Source organism: Eucalyptus grandis, chromosome 2 (genome assembly GCF_016545825.1).
Source record: "Eucalyptus grandis isolate ANBG69807.140 chromosome 2, ASM1654582v1, whole genome shotgun sequence".
In the NCBI taxonomy this organism is placed as follows: Eukaryota; Viridiplantae; Streptophyta; class Magnoliopsida; order Myrtales; family Myrtaceae; genus Eucalyptus; species Eucalyptus grandis.
Genome location: NC_052613.1, coordinates 45724956 through 45747370, shown reverse-complemented (window position 1 = coordinate 45747370; position 22415 = coordinate 45724956). Strand labels below are relative to the sequence as shown.

Genomic DNA, 22415 nt, shown 5'->3' with positions numbered 1-22415 from the left:
TCCTTTTCCTCTGTTTTTTCTCCCTTTCAGATGAGTGTATTCATGATAGAATTCGACAATCATTGCCAAAGAAATTCCACGGTTGCCGCCGGAGAATCTTCGGCTCCACATCTCACCGTTGATTTTGCAGCACATGCAGAAAAGAAGCCATGAAAACAGAGTGACTTCAGTGGCTGCATTAGAAAACGTTATCCGCATCTCCAGAGAGAGAAACTGAGCCGCAGCAGCAGCAGCTTCCCGTCTCTCGTAGCGACTTCCCTGAGTACTTGCCCGAGTCGCTATGCCTTGCTTATCCTGCCTTTCCATAACCACCCCGAACGCATCGGTTCGCGCCTCGCTTGCTGACAACAGCTCCTTACCTTCAGCTCCCCATGTAAAGGTCGACCCGAAGCCCTCAACCCCAAGAATCAGAACTGCCCCATCTCCACCAGGAAACGAGCAGAAGAAGACCCAGAAACAGCAGCCCTCCATCATCGAGATTGAGCGGGTTATTGGTGCCGGCAGGTTCAGCGACGCCGACCCCAAGTACTTCCCTTCTTTCTTCCCTCTGTTGCAACTATTTTTAGTTTCTCCATTTGTGTTCAAAGGTATAGTTCTTCAGGCCCCGCCTAAGTAAGTAAACACAGCCCATGAAGTATCCCGCTAATTTCCCAAACTAGGTAAGGTGCGGTTCAAAGTCCCCATGGACGGCCTGAATTATGAGATTTTTTGCGTTTGGTAATGTGATCGATCAACTTATTAATTTAGCCAATGGATCCAGTTGGTCCGGTATTGCCAGGCAAAGACCTGATATACTTAATTTCGATGGGCATGGATTGGATAACATATCGGATTCGGCGATGCATTTGTTGTGTCAATGCTTAATTGGGGGAGAGGGTGAATTTATTCGAATTGAATTATATAGGGAGTTGGAGCAGAGGAAGTCTGTACTGGATGGGCTGCTACCAACTGATGGTTGGCAAGTGGAGAGCTCGGTGGAGAGGAACCTCCGAGAGACTGGAGAGTGGATCGTGGATCAAACCGAAAGACGCCCCGCATCTGCAGGTAATAATTTTTCCCCGGGCCTTCAATTATACTTGCGCATTTGTTCGTTTCTGAGAGTCTGTTTTCTGAGGAGTTGTGTTTGGTGTTCTTAAAGATTCTTGATCTGTTCCTTTCAATCTAGCCAATTGTTTTCTGGGAAGTTCTGTGGGACCGCGCATGCACTTACACATGCTAAGTCTGATAAAATACGTCTTCTTTATGCAGGGAAGAGCATCCTAATAGTAGTGTTCAAGTGGGTTTTGCCCGTTTGGGTTCTTATGTTTCTAGTCGCATCCGGTGCCATAAAGCTACCGTTTGGCATTCCATTCCTCGATGACCTGATTAGGTGAATGTCGTGTGCAGATTCAATCCTGCACGTCCATGCTTAATTAGCCAGGGTGCATTATGCATCATACCTCTCGACTATTTGATCGGGAATCAGCTTAAGCATGAGTAACCTGAAGAGTATCTCGCGACATAAGTAGCTTTTCGAAAGGCTGAAGTGCTTTGATTGCTGAACCTGCTTTGCAAGAGCTCCGTTATGAGTCAAGACACATGGCCACTGTTTACCAGAAGTTGTATCAGAGGGGGTCAGGAAGGGTCTTGGATGAATTTCGTTTTGGCATGGGATTTCTCCTCTGTTTCCTAAGCAATTTGTGTCGGCACTCGATGTACATTGAACTGTGTAGCTTGGTCCTTAAATACACGCCAAGAAAGTTCCCTTACTTTCCCAGAAGATTACGATGCTCAATCTCAGCATTGGGTCCTTGTTTTCTACTTCCTCTCTTGCAGAGTATGAGCGAAGCAACTTCACAAAACGTCTCCATCTTTCTCACCTAGTTTGCTCGTCAAAATGCTTCAGAAATGATATGCTCGCCGAGTCTTAGGGTCCTACATTAGCTCCCCCTGCGCCTTTCTGGCATCGGATCACGCTTTTCAATCGTCAGGTCGGAGTTATCAAGTCCTAACGGACTGTCCCGACATTAAAAATGACAGAGAGAATCTGTTGGAAAGTCTGGTTGATATGGAAAAAGACAGCAAGGAGTGTCAACAAAGCGATCTTCTTGCTGTTGGCAATTTGAGAAACCCGAAGTTGGGACAACTACCTTACCAAAGAGGAAAAGGGCATTGCTTGTGATCTGTGTGATCTAGGGTCGGCCACATGCCTTTTTTCTTCTTCTTTGGTCAACAGAGTCCGTCCCATGGTATTACTTTTATACGAATTTGAACGCTAAGGTTCGCGTGCCCAGCCTGGTCAACGAAAGCGTAATTTGTCCTCTGTCTGGTCATATTTTTCAACGTCTAGAAGCTGCCATTATTCTACCTCTTCTGTTCTCAAGCCAAAAGCCTCAATTTTGAAGCAAAGAATCAATGCAGCGCCACAGATCTGCCCGAGAGAAAGCGATTATCAGGCCGGGGCTTTTCTTCTTTTAATAAACCGGTCTAGGTAGCTACCGTTATGGGTATGCAGTATTTTAAAGCTCTCACAGATTATCTGATGTTTAATTTGAGTCGTGATTACTTGTTACTGTCCCAATTTCAAACTTCCGATCCGATTAGATCTCTGCAATATGCATCGTGTATTGGTACGATGAATTCAAGAGGGAATAAATGTACAGTCAATTCAAGGGATTTGCTTGAATTCAAGTACTTGATTGTTTAGAAAAAAATTAAAATAGCAAGGTCCCTTTTTCGTAGATCTCTAGACTCTAGTAATTCTGTGGTGGGAAATTACTTTGGGGAGATATTTCTAGCTTCATTTGAGGAGTAGGTGCACTCCGTTGTCCAATTTCATGAAATGCAAGATAGGCTCTCTCAAACTACTGACCGTCGTGGCGAAGATGCATGCTTTTCTTTTCTTTTTTTGTTTTTTTATCCATTTTTATAAAGTTGACAATTCGAAGCTTAGGTGTGTTTCACATCGACATCATCTCATTTATGAGCCGATCCTTTCTAGATCTTTCATCTTACATCGAATGGTTAAAACTCAATTAAGACGCATATATTTTAATGAGCATGACACCCTCATCGTGATGCTTTCAACACGCCCATTCTATTTATAGTTTCCCTTTCTTTTTTGTTACAATTTGCAAAACTCTATCATAATTGAACATTTTGTCATCAATTAAAGCTGCGTAGGGTCACATTGCATGTGCCAATTCGATTCCATCTTTTGAAGTATCCCTTCGGTGCATCCTTTGTACACGTGCTTTCATTGAGGATCCAGGCTATCGATTCTTCATTTTGTCATCATTAAACTACTCGAACGTGTCTGAATTGCCCAAAACCAGACAGGCCTTGCCTACATGGCAAGGACTACATATTACTCAATCTTCTCCGTGGTCCGCACTCCTTTCACATGACGCTACCTTTGCATGGCATGAAAATTTGAAAAGAAGAAGAAGAAGAAATTGACTAATTCCATGGCAAGCTCAAGGTCAGATCTCTTATTCAAAATTAGAACATAATCCCACCTTGTTATTATAATTACCTGATAGTAAGAGCAGGTGAAATGTCAACTTATAATAAAGCCGTGCTTAAGTTTCTAAGAGTAGATTATCTCGGTCAATAATGTTGATTTCAGTCGGCTGATTCACGACACTTCGCTAATTTCTTACTTGGTACAAATTTCTTTTGTTCTTTTTTCGCAAAATCAGCTCCAGGCATAAAAAAAAAGATTTTGCAACGCACAAAACGTCATTCAAGATAAATATGGGCCTTCAAGGGGCATAATGCTCTTGATATCAGTGCGAGGCATGCAGTCTGACGTCAAATCAGATGTAATTATGACATCAATATATGGGATAAATATGAACGGAAGTGGTTCATGAAAAATCAAAAGAGGCACTAAGATAAAAATTTCATGCTAAGCTTACAATCGCTAAATGTTTTCTGTACCAAGTATGATTCATACGGGAATTAGCAAATTTTATAAGACCATGATAAAGCTTAAAAGTGCCGGTGCATGAAATGAATTTTCTATTAGCTTGTGGTGAAAAAAGAAATTTGAAATTTACTACATGAAAACCTTTATGTCATTGTTTTTTTTTTTTCGGGTCGGTACCTTTATGTCATTGTTTAGGAGGCTAAAAAGATCGAATTTACAAATGGCTTCATCCCGTATGTGTTTGCTTCGTGGATAAGGAATGTAAATGCACAATGAGAGGTGCACGATGGACATTTAATAATTCAATCTTGCATCGTCTTTCCTTATTATCAGAAAAAAAAAAAAGGAGTTGATAAGCTAGATCAAATACATATCTTTGGACATCATTTTGGTTTTAATTTGATAAGCAAAATGGATAATCATTTTGCAAATCGACCGCCATAATTTATGGTTTTAAACCATAAACAAGTTTGAAAAGAAGCAATAGATAGGAACTCAAAAACATCATTACTTGGTAGACACCCAATTAAATTAAAATAAATGATGAAAAAAATTACACAAACCATAAATATATATACACACACATATATTTGTCTCCCACGAAATTAGGTGTGTCCACTTTTTTTTTTTTTTTTTTTTGGTCGAAAGGTGTGTCCACTTCAATATCCAATAGTAAAAATCAATATTTTATTAAATGCGTTTTTGTTCACCTTTCCTTTTTTTGTTCCGTCATTATAAATATTGCCGAATAATTATATTCCTGTAATAAATGGGGCCTCCGAAGCTGTCATATCGCCTTATATAGATGGGGAGAGCCCCCGGTAATTATGACAAGCAATGAGAAAATTCTCATTCCAAATTGCTTTCTCCCTTTATTCACGAATAAAAAAATAAATCAAGGGCGGGGTCCACCGCTGCCAGCCACTGCGGGAAAGCGAAAATCATGACGCGACGAGAGGAGGCACCGAAAGAAAGAGAGAGAAAGCATCCCCAAAGCAAAAATCCACCGTGGAATTTCCTTCCCATCATCCTCCCACTCGAAAAAGGAGAGAAAAATCGCGAAACGGTCAATAAATAGATTATTACCCAAAAATTAATAAGGAAAACAGATACAGAACAGAAAGAAATATAAATTAATTCCGTCTTTATTATCCTCTCAGGCGAGAGCACCGAAGACGTCCGTGGACGCGAGCCCTCGTCCCTTCGATCGATCCCCAATCTAAATCGCTCTCCTTCTCTCTTCCTTCTTCTCCGTGTACAACCAACTGCTCCGTCAAAAGAAGCCCGCCCCCAAATATACAGCACAGAAGAGAGAGAGAGGGGGAGAGAGAGAGAGAGAGATTGAAGGCCTGTTCGCCACGTAAACGAGCGAGCGAGATCGTCGGAGGAGAGCGCCCGGGGCAGAGGAGGGCGGACGCCGTCGTCGTCGGCGGCGGGAGAGCGATCCGAGCGGGCGGAGGAGGCGAGGAGGGCGTTACGGAGAGGAGAGATGGGCACGCTCAAGACATGGAGGAAGGCCTACGGCGCCCTCAAGGACTCCACCAAAGTCGGCCTTGCCCACGTCAACAGCGATTACGCCGTACCCTCTCCATCCTCATCCTCATCCTCATCCTCATCCATCGAGATTCCGTTCTCCCTCCCTCTCTCTCTCTTCCTCCTTCTGCGCTTTGTTTTTTCTCTTCTCATTTTCTATTTCGGGAGATTTTACGCCTTTTTTTTTTTTTTTTTTTTTGGTGTTTGATAGGAATTGGATGTCGCCATAGTCAAAGCGACGAACCACGTCGAGTGCCCGCCCAAGGAGAGGCACCTCCGCAGTGAGTATTCCTCCTCCGATCAGATCGATATTAGAGTTTTCTCCTCCTGCTGCTGCTGCCGCTGCTGTTTTTGATGCGCTTGTGGCGTGGATGGGATGTGAAATGATCCTGGATTGGCGGTTCTTGTCTTATTGCAGAGATTGCCTTCGCGACCTCGGCGGTTCGCCCGCGGGCCGACGTCGCCTACTGTATCCAGGCCCTCTCCAGGAGGCTCACCAAGACGCACAATTGGACGGTACGGATCGGTTCCTTAATTTGTATTGCTCGGATCGGATGCTGTCTAGTTCGATGTGGTTCGGCGTGGATCTATGCGTTGTTTGGATTGGAAAACTGACTGTTCTTACGGTTGCTTAGCCTGATTGGTTTTGTATATAACTACTCATTGCTGCAGCGCAGCACGTAGTATATTCTACAGTAATGAACTTACGCTGACACTGATGCTAATGATGCTACTGCTGCACTTACTTACATGTAAGCCTCGGATGTATTGGATCGTGGCTTCAGATTGATTTTAATTGAGAGAACAGAGTTTGAGAGCGTGTCTTTTTAGGTGGATCGTATTGCTCCCTTTATGTGCTTTGAAGGTTCTGTTATAGCTTGAAATGGTAGCCGTTTCGTCTTCGTAGGCTTTGTGATCTTAACGCAGCTATCAATATAAGGCGACTTATGTTGTTTGACACTCACATTCTCACCTTGAGCAAATAATCCATCATGAGAATTCGTATCTTCTTTGTGTTGCCTTCAACACTGAAGGATTGTACATGGTCGTTACTGCATTCTGAGCTTTCATGATGGAGGAGTGGGGAGAAAGATGTCGAACTGGTCTAAGCTCGGACTTGGTTTTGTATGAGATCTATTTGCAACATCTGTGTGCATCTAGATGTAACCTGAGTTTTGGCTGCTTAACTTTTTTAACTCTTGTAATTGAGACCTCAGAAAAGTTAAGAATATATATCGTACTTCATTCGGCAAGAACAAAGCATTCTACAGAAATTTCGGTTGATATGACCCTGTGTTCTCTCAGTGACTCTTATCTTCCACAAGAGCTGCCTCAAATAGTCATCACTTCTATGTTATTTTTGTGTTATTATGCCTAGTCTCTCTGTGCACTGTGCGAGGGCCTGATATGTTGAGAAGAGGCACTGACGCTGATAGAAAGAGATGCAAATGGTGTGGGTTAGTTGTTGAACATAAAGGAAATAACCCTTTGTGAGAATGCGTGAAGAAAGTGGATTACAGGTGTGAAGTTTTGAAGGAGACGTATGTAATCGGAGATTAGTTGTGGTGTGAAGGTGGGTGGTATAGTACTTTTTCGCATTATTTCAACTTAAGGTAGGTTTTCATGTAGGGGCAGAAGCAGAAATTGAACTAACTAAAAGTGAGATCAAAGCAGTTTTTCTGGTTATAGTAGTGGGTATTACAATGAGGAACTTATGTTTTTTGTGATGAGCTAATCTCTAATTTACTGGTAGTCTCAGTAAAGGAAAACCCTCCTACTTATCTCTACTGATTTGTGTCTTTTGCGAGTGCTGATTTTTTAACAGTCAGCATGTACTTTTGGCAGTTTGAATTCTATTACAGTCAGTGTTCACTTGTATATTATGAACGACACAATGTCTTTATGAAGTCTTGAAGTTAGTTTGATGTGAATTTTCGTTCTGTATACAGTTTTTTGATGTTACATTTCATTAACCTGCTAATCTTCTCGAGTTCTTCATGCTCTAACAGGTGGCACTGAAAACACTGATAGTTATTCACAGACTCTTGAGAGAGGGAGATCCTACATTTCGGGAAGAGCTTTTGGCTTTTTCACAGAGGGGACGAATTCTTCAGCTTTCTAATTTTAAGGATGACTCAAGTCCCATAGGTTTACCCCTCTCTCTCTCTCTCCGATGCATCAGCTTTTAATTTTCTTGCACTAATCATTGTTCTTATCTTTAAAACATGGAATATGATGCTATCACTGTTTTTGGCATGGTTGCAGCTTGGGATTGTTCAGCCTGGGTGCGCACCTATGCACTGTTTATAGAGGAACGGCTTGAATGCTTTAGAATAATAAAATATGACATTGAAGCAGAGCGTCTTCCAAAACCTGCTCAAGGACAGGAGAAGGTATTGCATTGTAGTGTATCTTCATTTTCTTTCCTTAGTGTAGTGAATAAATTCTCAATGAGGAGAACATGCTTGATTTGATTGATATTTGTAGTCAAGTTGGCCAAGAAACTATGTGGAGGCTTGTGATGCTGATTTCTGAGGTCTGTCGATTTATTTATACCTATAGTTTTACAAGAATCATATAATTTGCATGAGTCATGTCGTCATTGAAAGTAATTTTTTCTTGCTGGAAATATTCCTAATCCCATTGATAACGAGTGGGACCAAATAATTCAATAGGTGTAATTGTTGAACCAAACCACATAGGTCCAACAACAAAAAAAGCTGCAAACAAGACGGCAGCAATACTGCTGGAAAGTATGGTTTCAATAATGCTTATACGTAATCCCTTATATAGACATTGGGCGGACGGACACCAAAGGTGCGCATGACAAAATTTCTGGAACAAAAATTGATTTCTGATTTCTCAACTTTTATTTCAGAAATTGAGAAGTTAAAAATTTTAACTCTTGGTTTTTTCTTCAAATCTATTTATGAAATAGAAATATGTTCTAGAAATAGAAAAATCAAATTGCGTTATCAAACGGAATTCTATTCCAAACCTCTTCTGGGGAAGAGAGAAATAGAGAAATAGAGAAGTAGAAATTTTATCATGCGCGCCTTAAGGGTGCATTTGGTAACCATTCTGTTCTTAGAAATAATTTTTGCTTAGAGATGATTTTTTTTATTTATTTATTCTATTCCTGTCAACAATTTCCGAGTTTTTAAAGACGCTTGGTAATTGCTTTCTGGAATAGAAATGCATTTGATAGGACTCTTAATTTTTTTTTTTTTGTTTCTTCTAATTTTTTAATACTTAGATTATATTTCTCTCTCACTCTCTCTCTTCTTTTTCCTCTTCTTCCTCCTCTTTTGTGGTTAGTGGTGAGCTTTAGCAAGTTCGCCAGAGGCTCACTTGACCACCATGAGCCTTAGCCTCACAGATGTGGGCAAGGCTCCACCTTGCCCAGGCAGCACGGGGTTGGCCTCGCCCTAGCCTGGCAAGGCCCAGCCTTGTGCCAATTGGGCAAGGATCAGCCTCACCTTGGTTGGGCGAGGTCAACCTCGCCTAGATCTAGCGAGGCTTGAGGCCACCTCAAAGTCGGCCTCATCTTGGCTGGGCGACATTGATCTAGTGATGGCTCGACATGGTGAGGCTCGAGCCGACTAGCCTCATCGTGGCTCGGCGTCACCAGCCACGGCTGAGGAGGAAGAAGAAGAAGAAAAAAAGAGAGGGAAAAAAATAGACTTGATTCTAGGAATTGTTCCCGGGAGCAAGAAATAACTTTTTTTCACTTTTTTATTCTATTCTAAATCTACTCCCAAGAGCAAAAAAATGAATTTTTATTAATAGGAATAAAAAATTTATCAAATGGATTTGTATTATTTTTTTATTCCGGGGAACAAAAGAATAAAATCAGGCACTGTTTGTAGAGTTACCAAACAGGCCCTAAGATGAAATAGGCCCACTAATATACCCAAAGTATGTGCAGCAATATGACAAGAGGCTATTCCTCCCAAATCAAAAATATCAAAACCTTTCTATACCCCTTGCTGGATTTACAGGTTGTACCTTTCATTAGTCCATAAGGATTGGACACCCATTTATCTTTAGTACCATAGGATGCCATAGTCAAGTTATTGTTAGCGCGTGGAAGGATCAGAATTCGTTATTAATGGAAATTTGCAAAATTGCAAGGGTCTTGTGGGGATTGATATGCATTATTGAAATAGAAAGTGGTAACAGCCACTCTTCAAAGATATCATGCATTTTACGCATATGGGATGGATGATTGTTTCTTATGAGCGTGTTTCTATCATATGTTAGTTTTCATTCCGCATGTTGTCTAAGTGGACTTTACAACATAACTTGTATATGAGTAATTCACCATCAATATGGAGCATTTGGGCATTTAAAGTCTTATGTGGTGGCTAGTCTCTATTTTTCTCTATTTCACTAGCCAATTCTGCCAATTTTTTTTTCCTGTGAAAAATTGCTTCTCTACGAAGCAGTCCTTTCAAAGAAACAAATTTATAGCAGTTTCATTATTCTCTTGTCCGCTTAACTATGTTTTTGTCCATTGTCCAGTTTCAGTGGTGTGTGCAATATCCGAACTTTATTTTTGCTTGAGTTTTCACTTGTTCCATCAAGCTTTTCAGTAAGAAAGCATAAGCTGCGTGTGCAATATAAATGTGATCTTGCGGAAGTATGAGGTGTTCCTCTATTAAGTATGGTTTTATTTCATTAATCTTTCATCTTTTACTGGTAGGGCTATGGCAAAACGAGGGAATTGGATAGTCAAGAGTTGTTGGAACAGTTGCCTGCTCTACAGAATCTTCTTCACCGTCTTATTGGTTGCCAGGTACAAACCTGAGTGGTTTATTTTCCCAAGTTTTGGAGAAGACAGGTCATTTTGGAATTTCCCTATTTTATTGATGAACTACCTTCTTACACATTTTTGACAGCCCGAAGGTGCAGCTGTTGGCAATTATTTAATACAGTATGCCCTGGCTCTGGTATATTTTATACCTCTGGCCTTCTTTTCATTTATTTTTAAAGCACTGATAAACACATGCTACTCTCGCTTTTTTTTTAATAAGTATATTCATTCTGTTACCATTGAAGTATTTTTTGTAGAGGTTTTACTTTTCTGGCCAAATCTCCTGTACTAAACTAAAATAGCAAATAATTTTAGCAAAAAACATATGCATGAGAAGTTGCATGGACTGAAATGCAGGTTGCATGAACATTAGTGAAATTTCTGTGGGGAATAGCTGCTACATGTCTTTGAGCTGTATTCCCAACATCTCCTGTGTAAAGTGCTTATGATTGTTTAATGCGTATGGCTTGTTTGCCTAAAGTTGCTGTGTAGGATACTATCTTTCTCTCATGAAAGCCTTATCTTTTAATGTTCTTTGATAAGATCATCAATTTAAAAAAAATTGTTTTAGTATTGAGCATGCGACGGGTACTTCTCACTGTATTTAGTTTCCAGGTGTTGAAAGAGAGCTTCAAGATCTACTGTGCTATCAACGATGGAATCATTAATCTGGTTGATAAGGTTTGTTAAGCTTACCTCTCCGTAACTTTAAATACCATATTTACCTCTAGCAAAGTTCTCTTCAAGCTTTGCAAGTCTTTTTACTCTGTATATTTACAATTTTCGTCCAGTTTTTTGAGATGCCTCGGCATGAAGCTGTCACAGCTCTGGATGTTTACAAATGTGCCGGCCGACAGGTGACTGTACTGGTCCTATATTGGGGTATCTGACCAGCGGATGTGACTTTACTTCTAATATCCTAAGAGGCCCTTATTTTATGCAGGCTGGAAACTTATCTGATTTTTATGAAATTTGCCGAGGTTTGGAACTTGCAAGGAATTTTCAGTTTCCAGTCTTGAGAGAGGTAACGTGCTGTATGGTTGATCAAATATCTCCCCTCTTCTCTTGATCCCCTTGAATACAAATCGATGTATATGTATGTAAATGTCTACAATGTTGGATTAAATTCATCTGCCCTCCTTGCAGCCTCCACAATCATTTCTGGCTACCATGGAAGAGTACATAAGAGAGGCGCCACGAGTGGTTACTGTTCCAAGTGAGCCATTGGTCAGTATAGCATCTATTTACATGCTGGATTACATATTATGGCAGAAACTAGTCTCTTTTATGCCATCTTCCTCTTTACTTTTCTGGTCTAGTAGACCATGTGTCATACGGATTTGAAACATTTGTCTAATTATTAAAATGACTTGAACGTAATGGCGCACATGAGCTAATTATTATTTTGATTTGTGTAATTGATATACTTGTGATTTACTGTTAAAAATAATAAATAAACAACTCTTGTGATTCCACATCAATATAATTGAAATTGAAATTACTCCTACCTATTTATGAACTCTTTACCTCTGGGGGATTCTTCATGACTTAGCATTATGTTTTTAAGTTTACTTGGTGCTTGGGTGTTTGGTAGCTTGCTCTATATATATTCTTGTTCTTTTTTTTTTGTTTTTTGGCTGTTTAAGAGTGCTGCTACATTCTTTATTCAGTAGTTAATGGGAAAGCTTTTTGTAACATGTTCAATCTTTAATGTTACTGCCGTGATTTAAGGGAGGGGAATATGAAATTTATTAATGGACAGGTATTTATTACCATTTAATTTGTGGCCTTATTTACTGTATCAATCAAACTTGTGTAATTCTTGTGAAGAGCAAAGAGAAGGGTACTTCTGGTGACAGAGAAGCTTGTTTGCTGTTTTTGCATGAGGGTAATAATCTAGACAGTATGTGGTAATTTTAATTCGGTATCCTGGCATGCTTGGCTTTTAAAGCAACTATGAGTAGTCAACCCTCCTTGACAATTTTTTACACGTGGTACTGTTTGCTTATGTTATGCTTCTGAAATGGTTTATATAGATAGAAAAATTATTTTTGGTGGTCAACTCTTTTTTTCTTTTGGTTGAACATTATTCCTTTTGTTTTTTTCTTTCCTTTGGTAATTCTTTTTCTGAAACATGTGCGGAGCTAATACTTTACTATTGTTAACAGCTTCAATTGACGTATAAACCAGAAGAAGTTAACGATGAAGATGCCAATTTATCTGGTGTTGAACCTGAGCCACTTCCTTCAGATGTTGTTGCTGCATCTACTGTGGAGGTTGCTGCTGCTGATCCACCTCCTCCTCCTCCACCTCAAAATAATCTGGACACGGGAGATTTGCTGGTATGAGCATTAACTTTATGGTGTCTGTTGATGGTTGTTCAGTGTAAAATTATTTGCGTATGATCTTTATTTCTTTGGCCTTTCAGGGACTTGGTTTTGATGCACCTGATGCTTCTTCCATTGAGGAAAAGAATGCTTTAGCCTTGGCAATAGTTCCCTCAGAACCTGGTAAGCATTTTGTGTATGACTCATGTCTACTTTTTTGTTGTTATGCTTGCTTGAGCGAAGTTTGGCGGGTTGTGACAGGTGCTGCTTCTTCAGCATTTGGTTCTGGTGCTACTCAATCTAAAGACTTCAATCCCACTGGATGGGAGCTTGCTCTGGTCTCTACCCCAAGTACTAACATCTCTGCAGCTAATGAGAGGCAACTGGTAATCTCCGTCTTTATCTTCTATGATTCTGTGGCAAATGAATTCTGTGAGCATTAACATCACGAACTGTTTGTTTGCTGCTGTTGCTTGACTTTTATTACATGGTTAGGAATTCAAAGGGCAGTTTCAATGTCTTTTCTTCTGGCCTCGGTAGTCCAAAAAACTCTGAATTAGTAATAGCAGTTCTTTTTGTCATTCATAACGCTGTTATGTTGTTATATTAGTTGTGTTTTGGGTGCTTCGGTCTTTTAGTTAATGACTATGCCTCCATAGATTCAATAGGAACTAATAGTTTAGTTTGAGGCTTTAAGACTTCCAAAAAAATGTCTTTTAGCACATGCATACTCACATCTGCTTACACTTGGACAATACATGGATAGACAGAGTGAGAACCAGGAAGGGATACATGATTTTAAGCAACTAAATTGAATTGACCCTGTATCTTTTAAGTACATGTATCTTAGGTGGTAGAAAGAATATACGAGCACTGGTTTCATCATTTTCTCTTGCTCATGGCATCAGCTATGATTCTTAACTTGTTATATCAATCCATGAGTTGATGCCTCTATGTTGCTGTAGTTAAAATTAACATTTAGTTCATGTTAGAATGGCATGTGGACTATCTACTCAGTGAAATGGTCACAGACAGACATATCAGAGTGATCTACATGTCTGCAATCGAGTAGCCTCCAACTTTTTTTCTTTTATTTAGAGGGTTTAAGTGTTGTCGTATCTATTTTTAATCAGAAAAAGACATGGTATTCGCATTCACTTTCTCAGTCCAGCTTTTTACTAGACCAAGACAACACTTTTAATTTGGCCAGCTGGTTTATTCGATTTTTTGGTAATTTTGGCCAAACAAAAAATGGCAGTTAATTATTGTCAGAGTTGATTGTATGGAGTAAGAAAGTTCTCTCTGACTTCTGGAGTTTTTCTAGTATTTAAGACTTAGGTTTATTGTAGCCGGATATCCTCTGCAGTGCTGAATCTCCTAGCTCTATCACATGGCACTTGGCTGCAGTGCCACGATACAACTGATGCCTACCAGTTATTGGATTGATGTTACCCGCATCTTTGTTTTTGAATGAATATGATATGTTGCTCTTGCCTGCAAATCAATGCATTGGGTGAAGTAATATAGTGCCATATGCATCTTCCATGGGTTGATGAGCCATAGTATCAGCCTGTCAGGACAACAACAGTCACATAGACTTAAAAGATAATCATCCACTGTGTTTTTGGCATGTGGTATATTTGCTGAATGTGCAATTTACTGATTGATTTAAGTCTGCTGAAGCATGCATTTACTTCCGTTAGTTCTCTTTTGTTAAACCAGAAGAGTAGTTTTGGCTGGTGTTATATTTGCAGAACCAACAGCGTGTATAAATCAATGCATGAAGAAGTAAGTGATTGCTAGACATCTGAGTAGAAGTGGATAATGATGCATTTGTCAATCTGTTAATGGGTTTAAATCTACTGATATGGACCTGCATTGACATGTTTGCTGTGTGTGTTTTGTTCGCTTCATAATCTGGTGAAGAAAGCAATATGTATTTGTTGGCCTCATGATTTTTTCCAGATCTGGAGACGTTACCTTTGATTACTTCTAGTGTGATTATATTTTGAGTCACTCTTCTGTGGATTGTTAGGCTGGTGGGTTGGATACTCTCACACTACACAGTTTATATGATGAAGGGGCCTATCGAGCTTCCCAGCAGCCTGTGTATGGAGCGCCAGCCCCAAATCCGTTTGAAGTACAGGATCCTTTCGCTATGTCCAATGGGATTGCACCACCCCCATCAGTACAGATGGCAGCAATTAACCAACAGCAAACCAATCCTTTTGGACCATACCAACCAACGTACCCGCCGCAGCAGCAGCTGCCTCAGCAGCACTTGATGATGGGACCCACCAATCCCTTTGGGGATCCTGGGTTCGGGGCATTTCCTGTGAATTCTGCCTCTCACCCTCCTCCAGCCACTAATCCCTTCGGGAGCACCGGGCTTTTGTGATGCGGGGTCAGATTTTGTACAAACTGTAATCTAGTCCATGCGGTTGATTTTCAGTGTGCAACTTGAGAAAAGATTAGAGACTCTTGGACCCATCAGAGGGGAGGGTGCAAGGCATAGGATGGTTTGCATGGTTGAGCAGCGAGGACGCTACGCGAAGTGAATAGAGGGAGAGGGAATGTGATTGAAAATATGTAGGACACAGTTACTCTTTTGATCTTGCCCCGCCGGTTGTCTTGTCTTGTAAGCTGTCTGGACAGCGATTTGTAAGTAGGAGGAATAAATACAACCTTGTGCTATTCACAGGACAATGACTATGTGATTTGATTGTTTGATGCCTACTTTGATTGCTGTGTTGGGCAACCATTTATTTTTAGTCCTTAATGACTTCTGGCTTCTGCGCGAGCCTCTGAAGTAATTGTAGCAAATGAAAGCGATGCATGCTATAGAGCATTGAGGATTGTGCAAATGGAGTTATACCGAACGACAATCTGTGAAGGTTTTGCATATGATTGGCGCGCACGTTGTATTCTTCGTGGCGTCAGAGTAAGGATCAGGTGTCTCATATATAATATCTATCTCCCAACTCATTCAGCATATATGCCTGGCATTCATTATCATAAACAGCCTCAACAGGGGAAAAGGCTTCCGGGCCTCGCCCAACTGAAGAAGGTTCTCCGAATAAATCTTTTTTAAGGAACAAAATGAAAGCTAAAGTTCAAGGAACCATATATGCTTTCCTGTCCAATCTTTAGAGGGGATCCCTTTAGGGCCATAGAATTCCTCTACATATTCCCAGACTCTTCCTAGCAAGAAAGGGAAAAAGTAGAGAGCACAAACCCAATTGGCCAATTTCATCAAATAGGCATCCGTTGAACTTCAGCCATCTATTTAATGTACGAACCCCCATAAATTTCGGTTTTATTGAGGATAAAAACACGAGGCCTCAGCCTCACAAAGTGAAGGGTAGGCGTAATGATGTGGCGGATTGTACGGTTCCACAACCTTGGAATCTCGCGAGACCGTTGACGCGCCCATTTCTGACCAGTGGTCAACATCGATGTCGCCGATGTCGGTTCACTATCCACCGAAATCAAAAGGAAATTTGGGCGGGAGACTGTGATCGCGGCAAAGACGGGAATATGTGGTAATTACGGAAAGGGGTTCGCTTTATTTATTTCTGCTACATTGATTACTATTGACATGGATGAGTGAAAGAGGTTATTAAGAACAACTGATAATTATTTTATTTTTTATATAATTTTTGTTACAAATAGATATTTTTGTTTTTATTATCTAAACAAGTTTCGAGTAAAAATTAAAATAGAAATTCGATTGATAAGAACATAAAAGTTCTCTCTCTTGGGTAGCTGAGAGAGGTGGCAAATGGCAAGAGGCAAAGGATGGTGGGTGGCAAGTGGCGAGATGAAAGCGAATGGACAATACATTAGTAGTGAGACAAGTGAAGATAAAAATTTTTATTTTTCATTTCTATTTCAAAAATGAAAAATGAAGGACTAAAAATTTGTTCAAGTCCAAACCTATTCCCAGCAAATGAAAAATAAATTTGGCTAGAAATAGGATAACTATCATATATGCCCTAAGGGACAACACAAAAAAATTTACTATTTTGAACCTCCTTTTTTTGGTTATTACATGTAATTGCTACTTTAAAAATCAAAATACTTCTTGTTATGTATACTTAAAAAATAGATTCATATTCATTGTCTAATAATCATAAGTTGTTTTGTATAAACACTTCAAGAAAATGTGTATTTCACCGATGTTTGTAATTCAAAAATCATACCAACTAATTTTTCTCGAGGGTCGTGTTGGTGAGTGTTCGATGGTACAAGTTTAACATACTTAACAGCAAACTACACAAATTTCGAAATATCGATAACACTTGTCACGAGTACAATCGATGCATCGAAAAATATAAGATTTTGCAAAACTAATTAGAAGCTCGAACGCATGCGCAGAATCTCAGCCCCGCTTGGACACGGGCGAATCACTCTACAAACCCCCCTGGCCGTTCAAGTTCAACCTCCCAACTCATGCAGCTCGATCCTGCTCCAGAACAATTCGAGCAGGATTCAACCGGAAATCCTCCGATGCCCCGACCGGGTCTGACCCGGTCCTCCGAAATGCGCGCCGGGCGGTGAGAATCGCGCACCCGCACTTGCATGGCGCGCCGCGCGCACCCCCCGGCTGTCGCGTTCCGTGGTCCGTACATTGTCCCCCCAACGGTGTATCCCGCGGATCGACCCACTCACGCGTCCACACGTTTCCGATTGTCCCAACGCCTGCGCAGTACAGGATCGGGGCCTCGACGAATTTTGTCGCGACTTGCGAAAGGGGGGGACGATGGAAATTCAAAGCCTCGCCCCTCCCGAAGGGTCAAGCCCGTAAATTCGGTCGGTCAGCCCCTTCCTTCCTTTCCCCGTACATGCAGAATCCCCGACAAGCCCCCGCCACGTCATCGATCCACGAGACTCGCCTGGAAGCCGCTGATCCCCGTCCGATCTCTCCCCCGCAGTGTCCAACCCCAGCCGTCCGATCTCTCCCCCACCCCCAAAAATCTCCAACCTTCTGCTTTTGCTTTCAGATCCGCGTCCTCGAAAGCACCATCCCCCCTCCCCTTTTTAAATTCTCCGCCTTCATCATCTTCGCTCTCCACCCACTGTACTCCTCTCTCTCTCTCTCTCTCTCTCTACCATTCTCTCACTCTCTCTCTCTCTAAAAATGGCGACTGAAGAGACCGGCAACAACCCTCCGCCGCCGACCGCCGCCGCCGCCGCCGCCGCCGCCGCCGCAGCCGCTCCTAGTTCCGTGCTCCCGCAGTATCCCGAAGTACCGGCAACTTTCGCTTCCTGTCCTTTCGCTCGCTCTCTCTCTTCGTTTTTCTCGGGGGAGCTCCCGATTATCTAGTTAATTAATGCTTTTTGTTTCTACTGCTCGGCGTGCAGATGATCATGGCGGCGATCGAGGCGCTCAACGACCCCAGCGGCTCCAACAAGTCGGCCATCGCCAGGCAAATCGAGTCCACCTACGGCGATCTGCCCCCGGCCCACTCCACGCTGCTGGCGCACCACCTCAACAAGATGAAGCAGAGCGGCGAGCTCGTGCTGGTCAAGAACAACTACATGAAGCGCGACCCCAACGCGCCCCCGAAGCGCGGCCGCGGCCGCCCCCCGAAGCCCAAGGAGCCCCTCCCGCCGGGAACCGTGGTCTCCCCGCCGAGGCCCCGCGGCCGGCCACCGAAGCCGAAGGACCCCAACGTGCCGCCTCCTCCGCCGAAGCGGAAGGCCTCGGCGGTCGTGAGCGGGAAGAAGCGGGGCCGCCCCCCGAAGGACAAGCCGGCTGCTGCGGCGTCGGCTCCGGCACCGGCGGCGGCCGGAGGAGGAGGGGTCAAGAGGGGCAGGGGGAGGCCGCCGAAGGTGAAGCCGGCTGTCGCGCCGGTCGGGGCGTGAGCGCGAGCCGAGCCGGAGGGGAGGAAAGCATGAGAAGATTAGATTTTTTTTTTAGTTTTTTCTTTGGTCTTTGTTACTTTTGTTAGGTGTATCACTTTAGTTAGACCCCTGTGAGCTGTGCTGATAACCTTTGGATTTTTCACTTTTTTTTTTTTTTTTTTTAATTTTCTAATTTAGCTTTAGGCCCTTTATCTTTTCCGTCTAATTTGATTTAATTTAATGTGGGTGAGTGTTGTTTAGGTGAGTGATGATGATCTTCTTAGGAGGGAAGTTTCTTTGTGAATTCTAATTGGAATGTACATTGTATCAACCCCGGCGATGGAGGCTTTTTCTAGGGCCCTTTTTCCTTATCTAAAATTCTCTCCTTTTCTTTTTGCATTTCATGGAGTGGGAAAAGAAAGGACAGCACGACGCTCTTCTTCTTGGGTTCCTTCTTTTAACTCTTCGCTTTTGCCTTTTTCTTTCGTTTCAGTCTCTTTTTTTTTTTCCTTTTTTCTTTTTTTATGCTCATTTGGCGAGGGAATTTGAAACTTTTGATGAGGAGCGGTCTAGGCAAGAGCAAAAAGTCTCGATCTTTCTTTTAATTCAGGCAATTAATAGATGGAAAATCGCTCGTGAGGCAAAGGATTCGGCTGTTCTAATTGTTTTAAAAGGTAGCGGGAAAATGGGTAGGTCGAATTTGCTTCATCCCTGCAAAATTGGAGGGTAACTTTCGGAGGTTTCGTTCGGAACTGAACTGAACTGATGGTGCTACAATTGCCCTTAAGAAAGAGATGCCTCGCATCACGAGTTGAATGTTTAAGATTTTTGAGGGGACAATTATATAAATGGTTATTGAATTTTAGCTTAATATGTAATGTTATTCCTAAATTTTTATGTTCTTTGTAAACGTTCAATGTGGTTTTCAATTTTTTAATTTGTTTAATGATTATGTTTCGTTTAGTCTTTAAATTATATAAAAATAGCCATTGATATCTTTTCATTAATTTAAGTTTAGGGATCTTGACCTAATTTAAAGTTTGAAGGTCATATTGAACATTTATTAGAAGCTCATAGATTTTATTAAACAAATTAAAAACTTAAGGATGATATGGAATATTGAGCCAAAATTCATAAATTATTTGTATTATTTTCCTAATTATGAAATTGTTGCAATGGTGCATTAGTGGGTTGGTGTGTGTTTGGGTGGGGTCTATTTCCTTACAATACAAGTCGATTGCCATAATCTACGCAATTGAGTGGAGTGGAGTGCCAATAGTTCAACATTTGACTTTGACTCCACTCCTATCAAGAGACTAGAGTCTTGCACAAGGCGTTGTGCTTCCATTGGGGGTTTTATGAATTCATATATAGTGCGAATATATTCTTTTAGTTTTATATTCAATACGAAGGTTCAAGGCAAAATGCACCTTTAGCCATGCACTACACTAAAAAAAAAATATTATTTTTCTAGGCTTTGATTTCCTTCTTTTTTTTTTCTCTCCGGATCTAATTTGCGAGTCTTATTTCACCTCGTTTGGCGTTCTCTTTCTCTCGTTGTTATTTCTCTTAGCTCGTCAAAGTGAATATCTCTGCTGTTATTTTTCTTAGCTCGTCAAAGTGAATATCTCCGCTTGCAGTTGCAACTTTTGTGAGAGCATCATCATCAATCCAACTAATAGGATGCCCTAGACATGGTGGTGTGACTTCTCCAAGATTCAACAGAAACTCTCCCCTCTCGATTTAGGCATAGATATAAATTTGGAAGCTTTTCTCTCTCAATCGAAATATAGATTTAGGAGTTTCTTAGAAGCGTTCAATCTGTGTTGAGGATGCCAAATCTAGATGTACACTACAAGTCATACTTTTTGGAGAGAAAGATATTGGTGTGTGCTTATCATTGATGGTACCGATGGTTAGTTACCGATTATCTTTGTTGTTATAACAGATCTGGCCTTTTGGGATGAGAGCGTGCTTAAAGCGGCACATCATACTCTTTTGTCATTTGGGTTTTTTGTTTTTGTTTTGTACCCCTTTTAGCAATTGCTTTACTTGTAAGCTTTTTATGTTCCTCTCATGTTTGATTATAATAAATGGATGGAATTTTCTTTTGAGAATAAAAAAAAAAAAGGACCAAAAAAGAGCTGGAAACTAGTGTGAAATCTTCAATATCGTGGCTCTCTTTTTATTTGCCACCCTAATATACTTTCGTAGGGTGTATGTGGGCTTGAGATCATAATTGAAGAAAACATCGAAGTGCATTGACATTATGTTCTTCGAGAGGCATTGTATCTTAGAGTCAGTAATTTAGTTGGAGCCATTTGTGTTATAGCGGAAAATAATAATCTTGAAAAGTTTTTCTAGAATTGTCTTACTCCATTAAGGCTCCATTTGTTCGAGGAAGATGGATAATATGGATAGCATTTTTTAAAAATAATCTCTTATATTGTTTACAAAAATGAAGAAATAAAAAAATCATCATCTAAAAAAATTTATGCATTATTTTTTTTCAATAATGAAATATTTTTGTTGACTAATTATTTTAAAAAATAAAGTGATTATTTTTAAGAAATTATTTTTCACATAATTTATTTTCACGAAATAAACGCATATTAAGTTTCTCTTCTTTCTTTCTTTTTATTTAATTTTCTCATTTTTCTTTTCAGTTTGATTTCTTCTAATTTCTCTTTTTAAATCCATGTCCATTTCCACAATACACGCTTACGAAAGAAATTATATTTAACAAGGAATGTTTTAATTACATTGCTTATCCTACGTAGCAGAAGAGAATTGATACATTAAAAATTCGATCTTTTATTTAATTGCTTAGCAAATAAGCCGATAGTATTCAATCATTCTTTGAACTTGCTTCATTTCTCAAGTTCTTTAGAGTGCGTTTGGTAACATTTATGCTTTCGGGAACAATTTTCGTTTAGAAATAATGTTTTCTAATTCTATTCCCTGGATAAATTTCTGAGCATTCGAATGTATTTGATAACTACACAAAATTTCTATTCTTGAAATTGAAAAAGAACATGGATATGTTTAGTTTGTCTCTCAATTTTTTTTTGTCATTTAGAGTTTCTTAGTTTTTTAATAATTTTTTGAATTTTTTCTCTCTTTTTTTTTCCCCTCTCTTGTTGGCGAAGCTTACCTTGCCACCAAGGGCCTGCAAGGCTACCCCTAAAGGAGGAAGAAGAAAAAAAGAAAAAAAGAAAGACAATGACCCATTTCAAAAATTATTTTTGGGATCAAAGAAGTTGGTTGTTTTTATTTCTTATTTTTGTTCTAAATCTATTTCCTAGCCACCAATATATTCTCGAAAATAAAAAATTAGTTAACATTACCAAACAGATTTATGCTCTCATTTTCTTCCAAAGAACAAAAGAACATTTAAATTGAGAAACATAAACATTACCAAACAACCCATCACCAAACATGCCCTTATTATGATCTCAACTATTTCCAACGATGAGGTAGGCTCATGACAAGAACATTGAAAGGCAAAGTTAACTAGAAATCTATTTAATAACTTTTTTTAAACAAAATCTAACTTTTTGAGTTAAAATTAGCATAGTCATATATATATGTAAAAGGACTAAAACCAAATACAAGTGTTTAATATCGTAAATCTACCATCCCTATCTTATCACATAATAATATATGAACTCTCTAGGCAGTAATGAAAATATCCAAGTACTTATTGATTCCAAGATTGGCAAGCCGCTCAGTAGAGCGATTGCCTTCTCGAAAGTTATATTGCACTTTGAACTTGAAATGAGAGCGCAACAGTCTTCTGATATGTTTAAACAAAATAGGGCGAATTGTATAAATCATAAGTTCTACACTAACAAAATCAGTGATGGATTTAGAGTCAATCTCAATGATAATTTTAAGAAAATCAGGTTGTTTTGAGAAGTTAAATCCCAATCACAAAGCCCAAAGTTCTACTTGTGTTGACGAACATATTCCTATGACAAAA

At 40.2% G+C, this 22415-nt stretch overlaps 3 protein-coding genes across 3 annotated transcripts; all 3 read left to right on the top strand.

Annotated features, from left to right (window-relative positions):
- Positions 1-1779, top strand: LOC104433221 (probable NAD(P)H dehydrogenase subunit CRR3, chloroplastic). Its single transcript, XM_010045905.3, has 3 exons — positions 1-525; positions 905-1044; positions 1249-1779. Exons 1-3 carry the CDS (start codon positions 281-283, stop codon positions 1371-1373), a joined length of 510 nt encoding a protein of 169 aa, XP_010044207.2. The 5' UTR covers positions 1-280; the 3' UTR covers positions 1374-1779.
- Positions 1780-5119: 3340 nt separating this feature from the next.
- LOC104433223 (putative clathrin assembly protein At2g01600) lies at positions 5120-15332 on the top strand. The gene is made up of 15 exons (XM_010045906.3): positions 5120-5489; positions 5655-5724; positions 5862-5959; positions 7453-7591; positions 7709-7836; positions 10149-10241; positions 10345-10395; positions 10875-10940; positions 11051-11116; positions 11203-11283; positions 11406-11486; positions 12428-12601; positions 12688-12769; positions 12848-12972; positions 14622-15332. The coding sequence occupies exons 1-15, from the start codon at positions 5400-5402 to the stop codon at positions 14982-14984; spliced, it is 1707 nt and encodes a 568-aa protein (XP_010044208.1). The 5' UTR covers positions 5120-5399; the 3' UTR covers positions 14985-15332.
- A 2284-nt stretch (positions 15333-17616) lies between these two features.
- LOC104433224 (HMG-Y-related protein B) lies at positions 17617-18832 on the top strand. Its single transcript, XM_010045907.3, has 2 exons — positions 17617-17834; positions 17951-18832. Exons 1-2 carry the CDS (start codon positions 17727-17729, stop codon positions 18452-18454), a joined length of 612 nt encoding a protein of 203 aa, XP_010044209.2. The 5' UTR covers positions 17617-17726; the 3' UTR covers positions 18455-18832.
- The last annotated feature ends 3583 nt before the right edge of the window (positions 18833-22415 follow it).

What these genes read in the sequence shown, in the direction of transcription:
- LOC104433221 (XM_010045905.3), top strand. Translation starts at nt 281, where the DNA reads ATGCCTTGCTTATCCTGCCTTTCCATAACCACCCCGAACGCATCGGTT. An exon ending in TTCAGCGACGCCGACCCCAA is followed by an intron (nt 526 to 904) that starts GTACTTCCCTTC and finishes TGAATTATATAG; the next exon opens with GGAGTTGGAGCAGAGGAAGT. An exon ending in AAGACGCCCCGCATCTGCAG is followed by an intron (nt 1,045 to 1,248) that starts GTAATAATTTTT and finishes TTCTTTATGCAG; the next exon opens with GGAAGAGCATCCTAATAGTA.
- LOC104433223 (XM_010045906.3), top strand. Translation starts at nt 5,400, where the DNA reads ATGGGCACGCTCAAGACATGGAGGAAGGCCTACGGCGCCCTCAAGGAC. An exon ending in TACAGTATGCCCTGGCTCTG is followed by an intron (nt 10,396 to 10,874) that starts GTATATTTTATA and finishes TTTAGTTTCCAG; the next exon opens with GTGTTGAAAGAGAGCTTCAA. An exon ending in TCATTAATCTGGTTGATAAG is followed by an intron (nt 10,941 to 11,050) that starts GTTTGTTAAGCT and finishes ATTTTCGTCCAG; the next exon opens with TTTTTTGAGATGCCTCGGCA.
- LOC104433224 (XM_010045907.3), top strand. Translation starts at nt 17,727, where the DNA reads ATGGCGACTGAAGAGACCGGCAACAACCCTCCGCCGCCGACCGCCGCC. An exon ending in TGCTCCCGCAGTATCCCGAA is followed by an intron (nt 17,835 to 17,950) that starts GTACCGGCAACT and finishes CTCGGCGTGCAG; the next exon opens with ATGATCATGGCGGCGATCGA.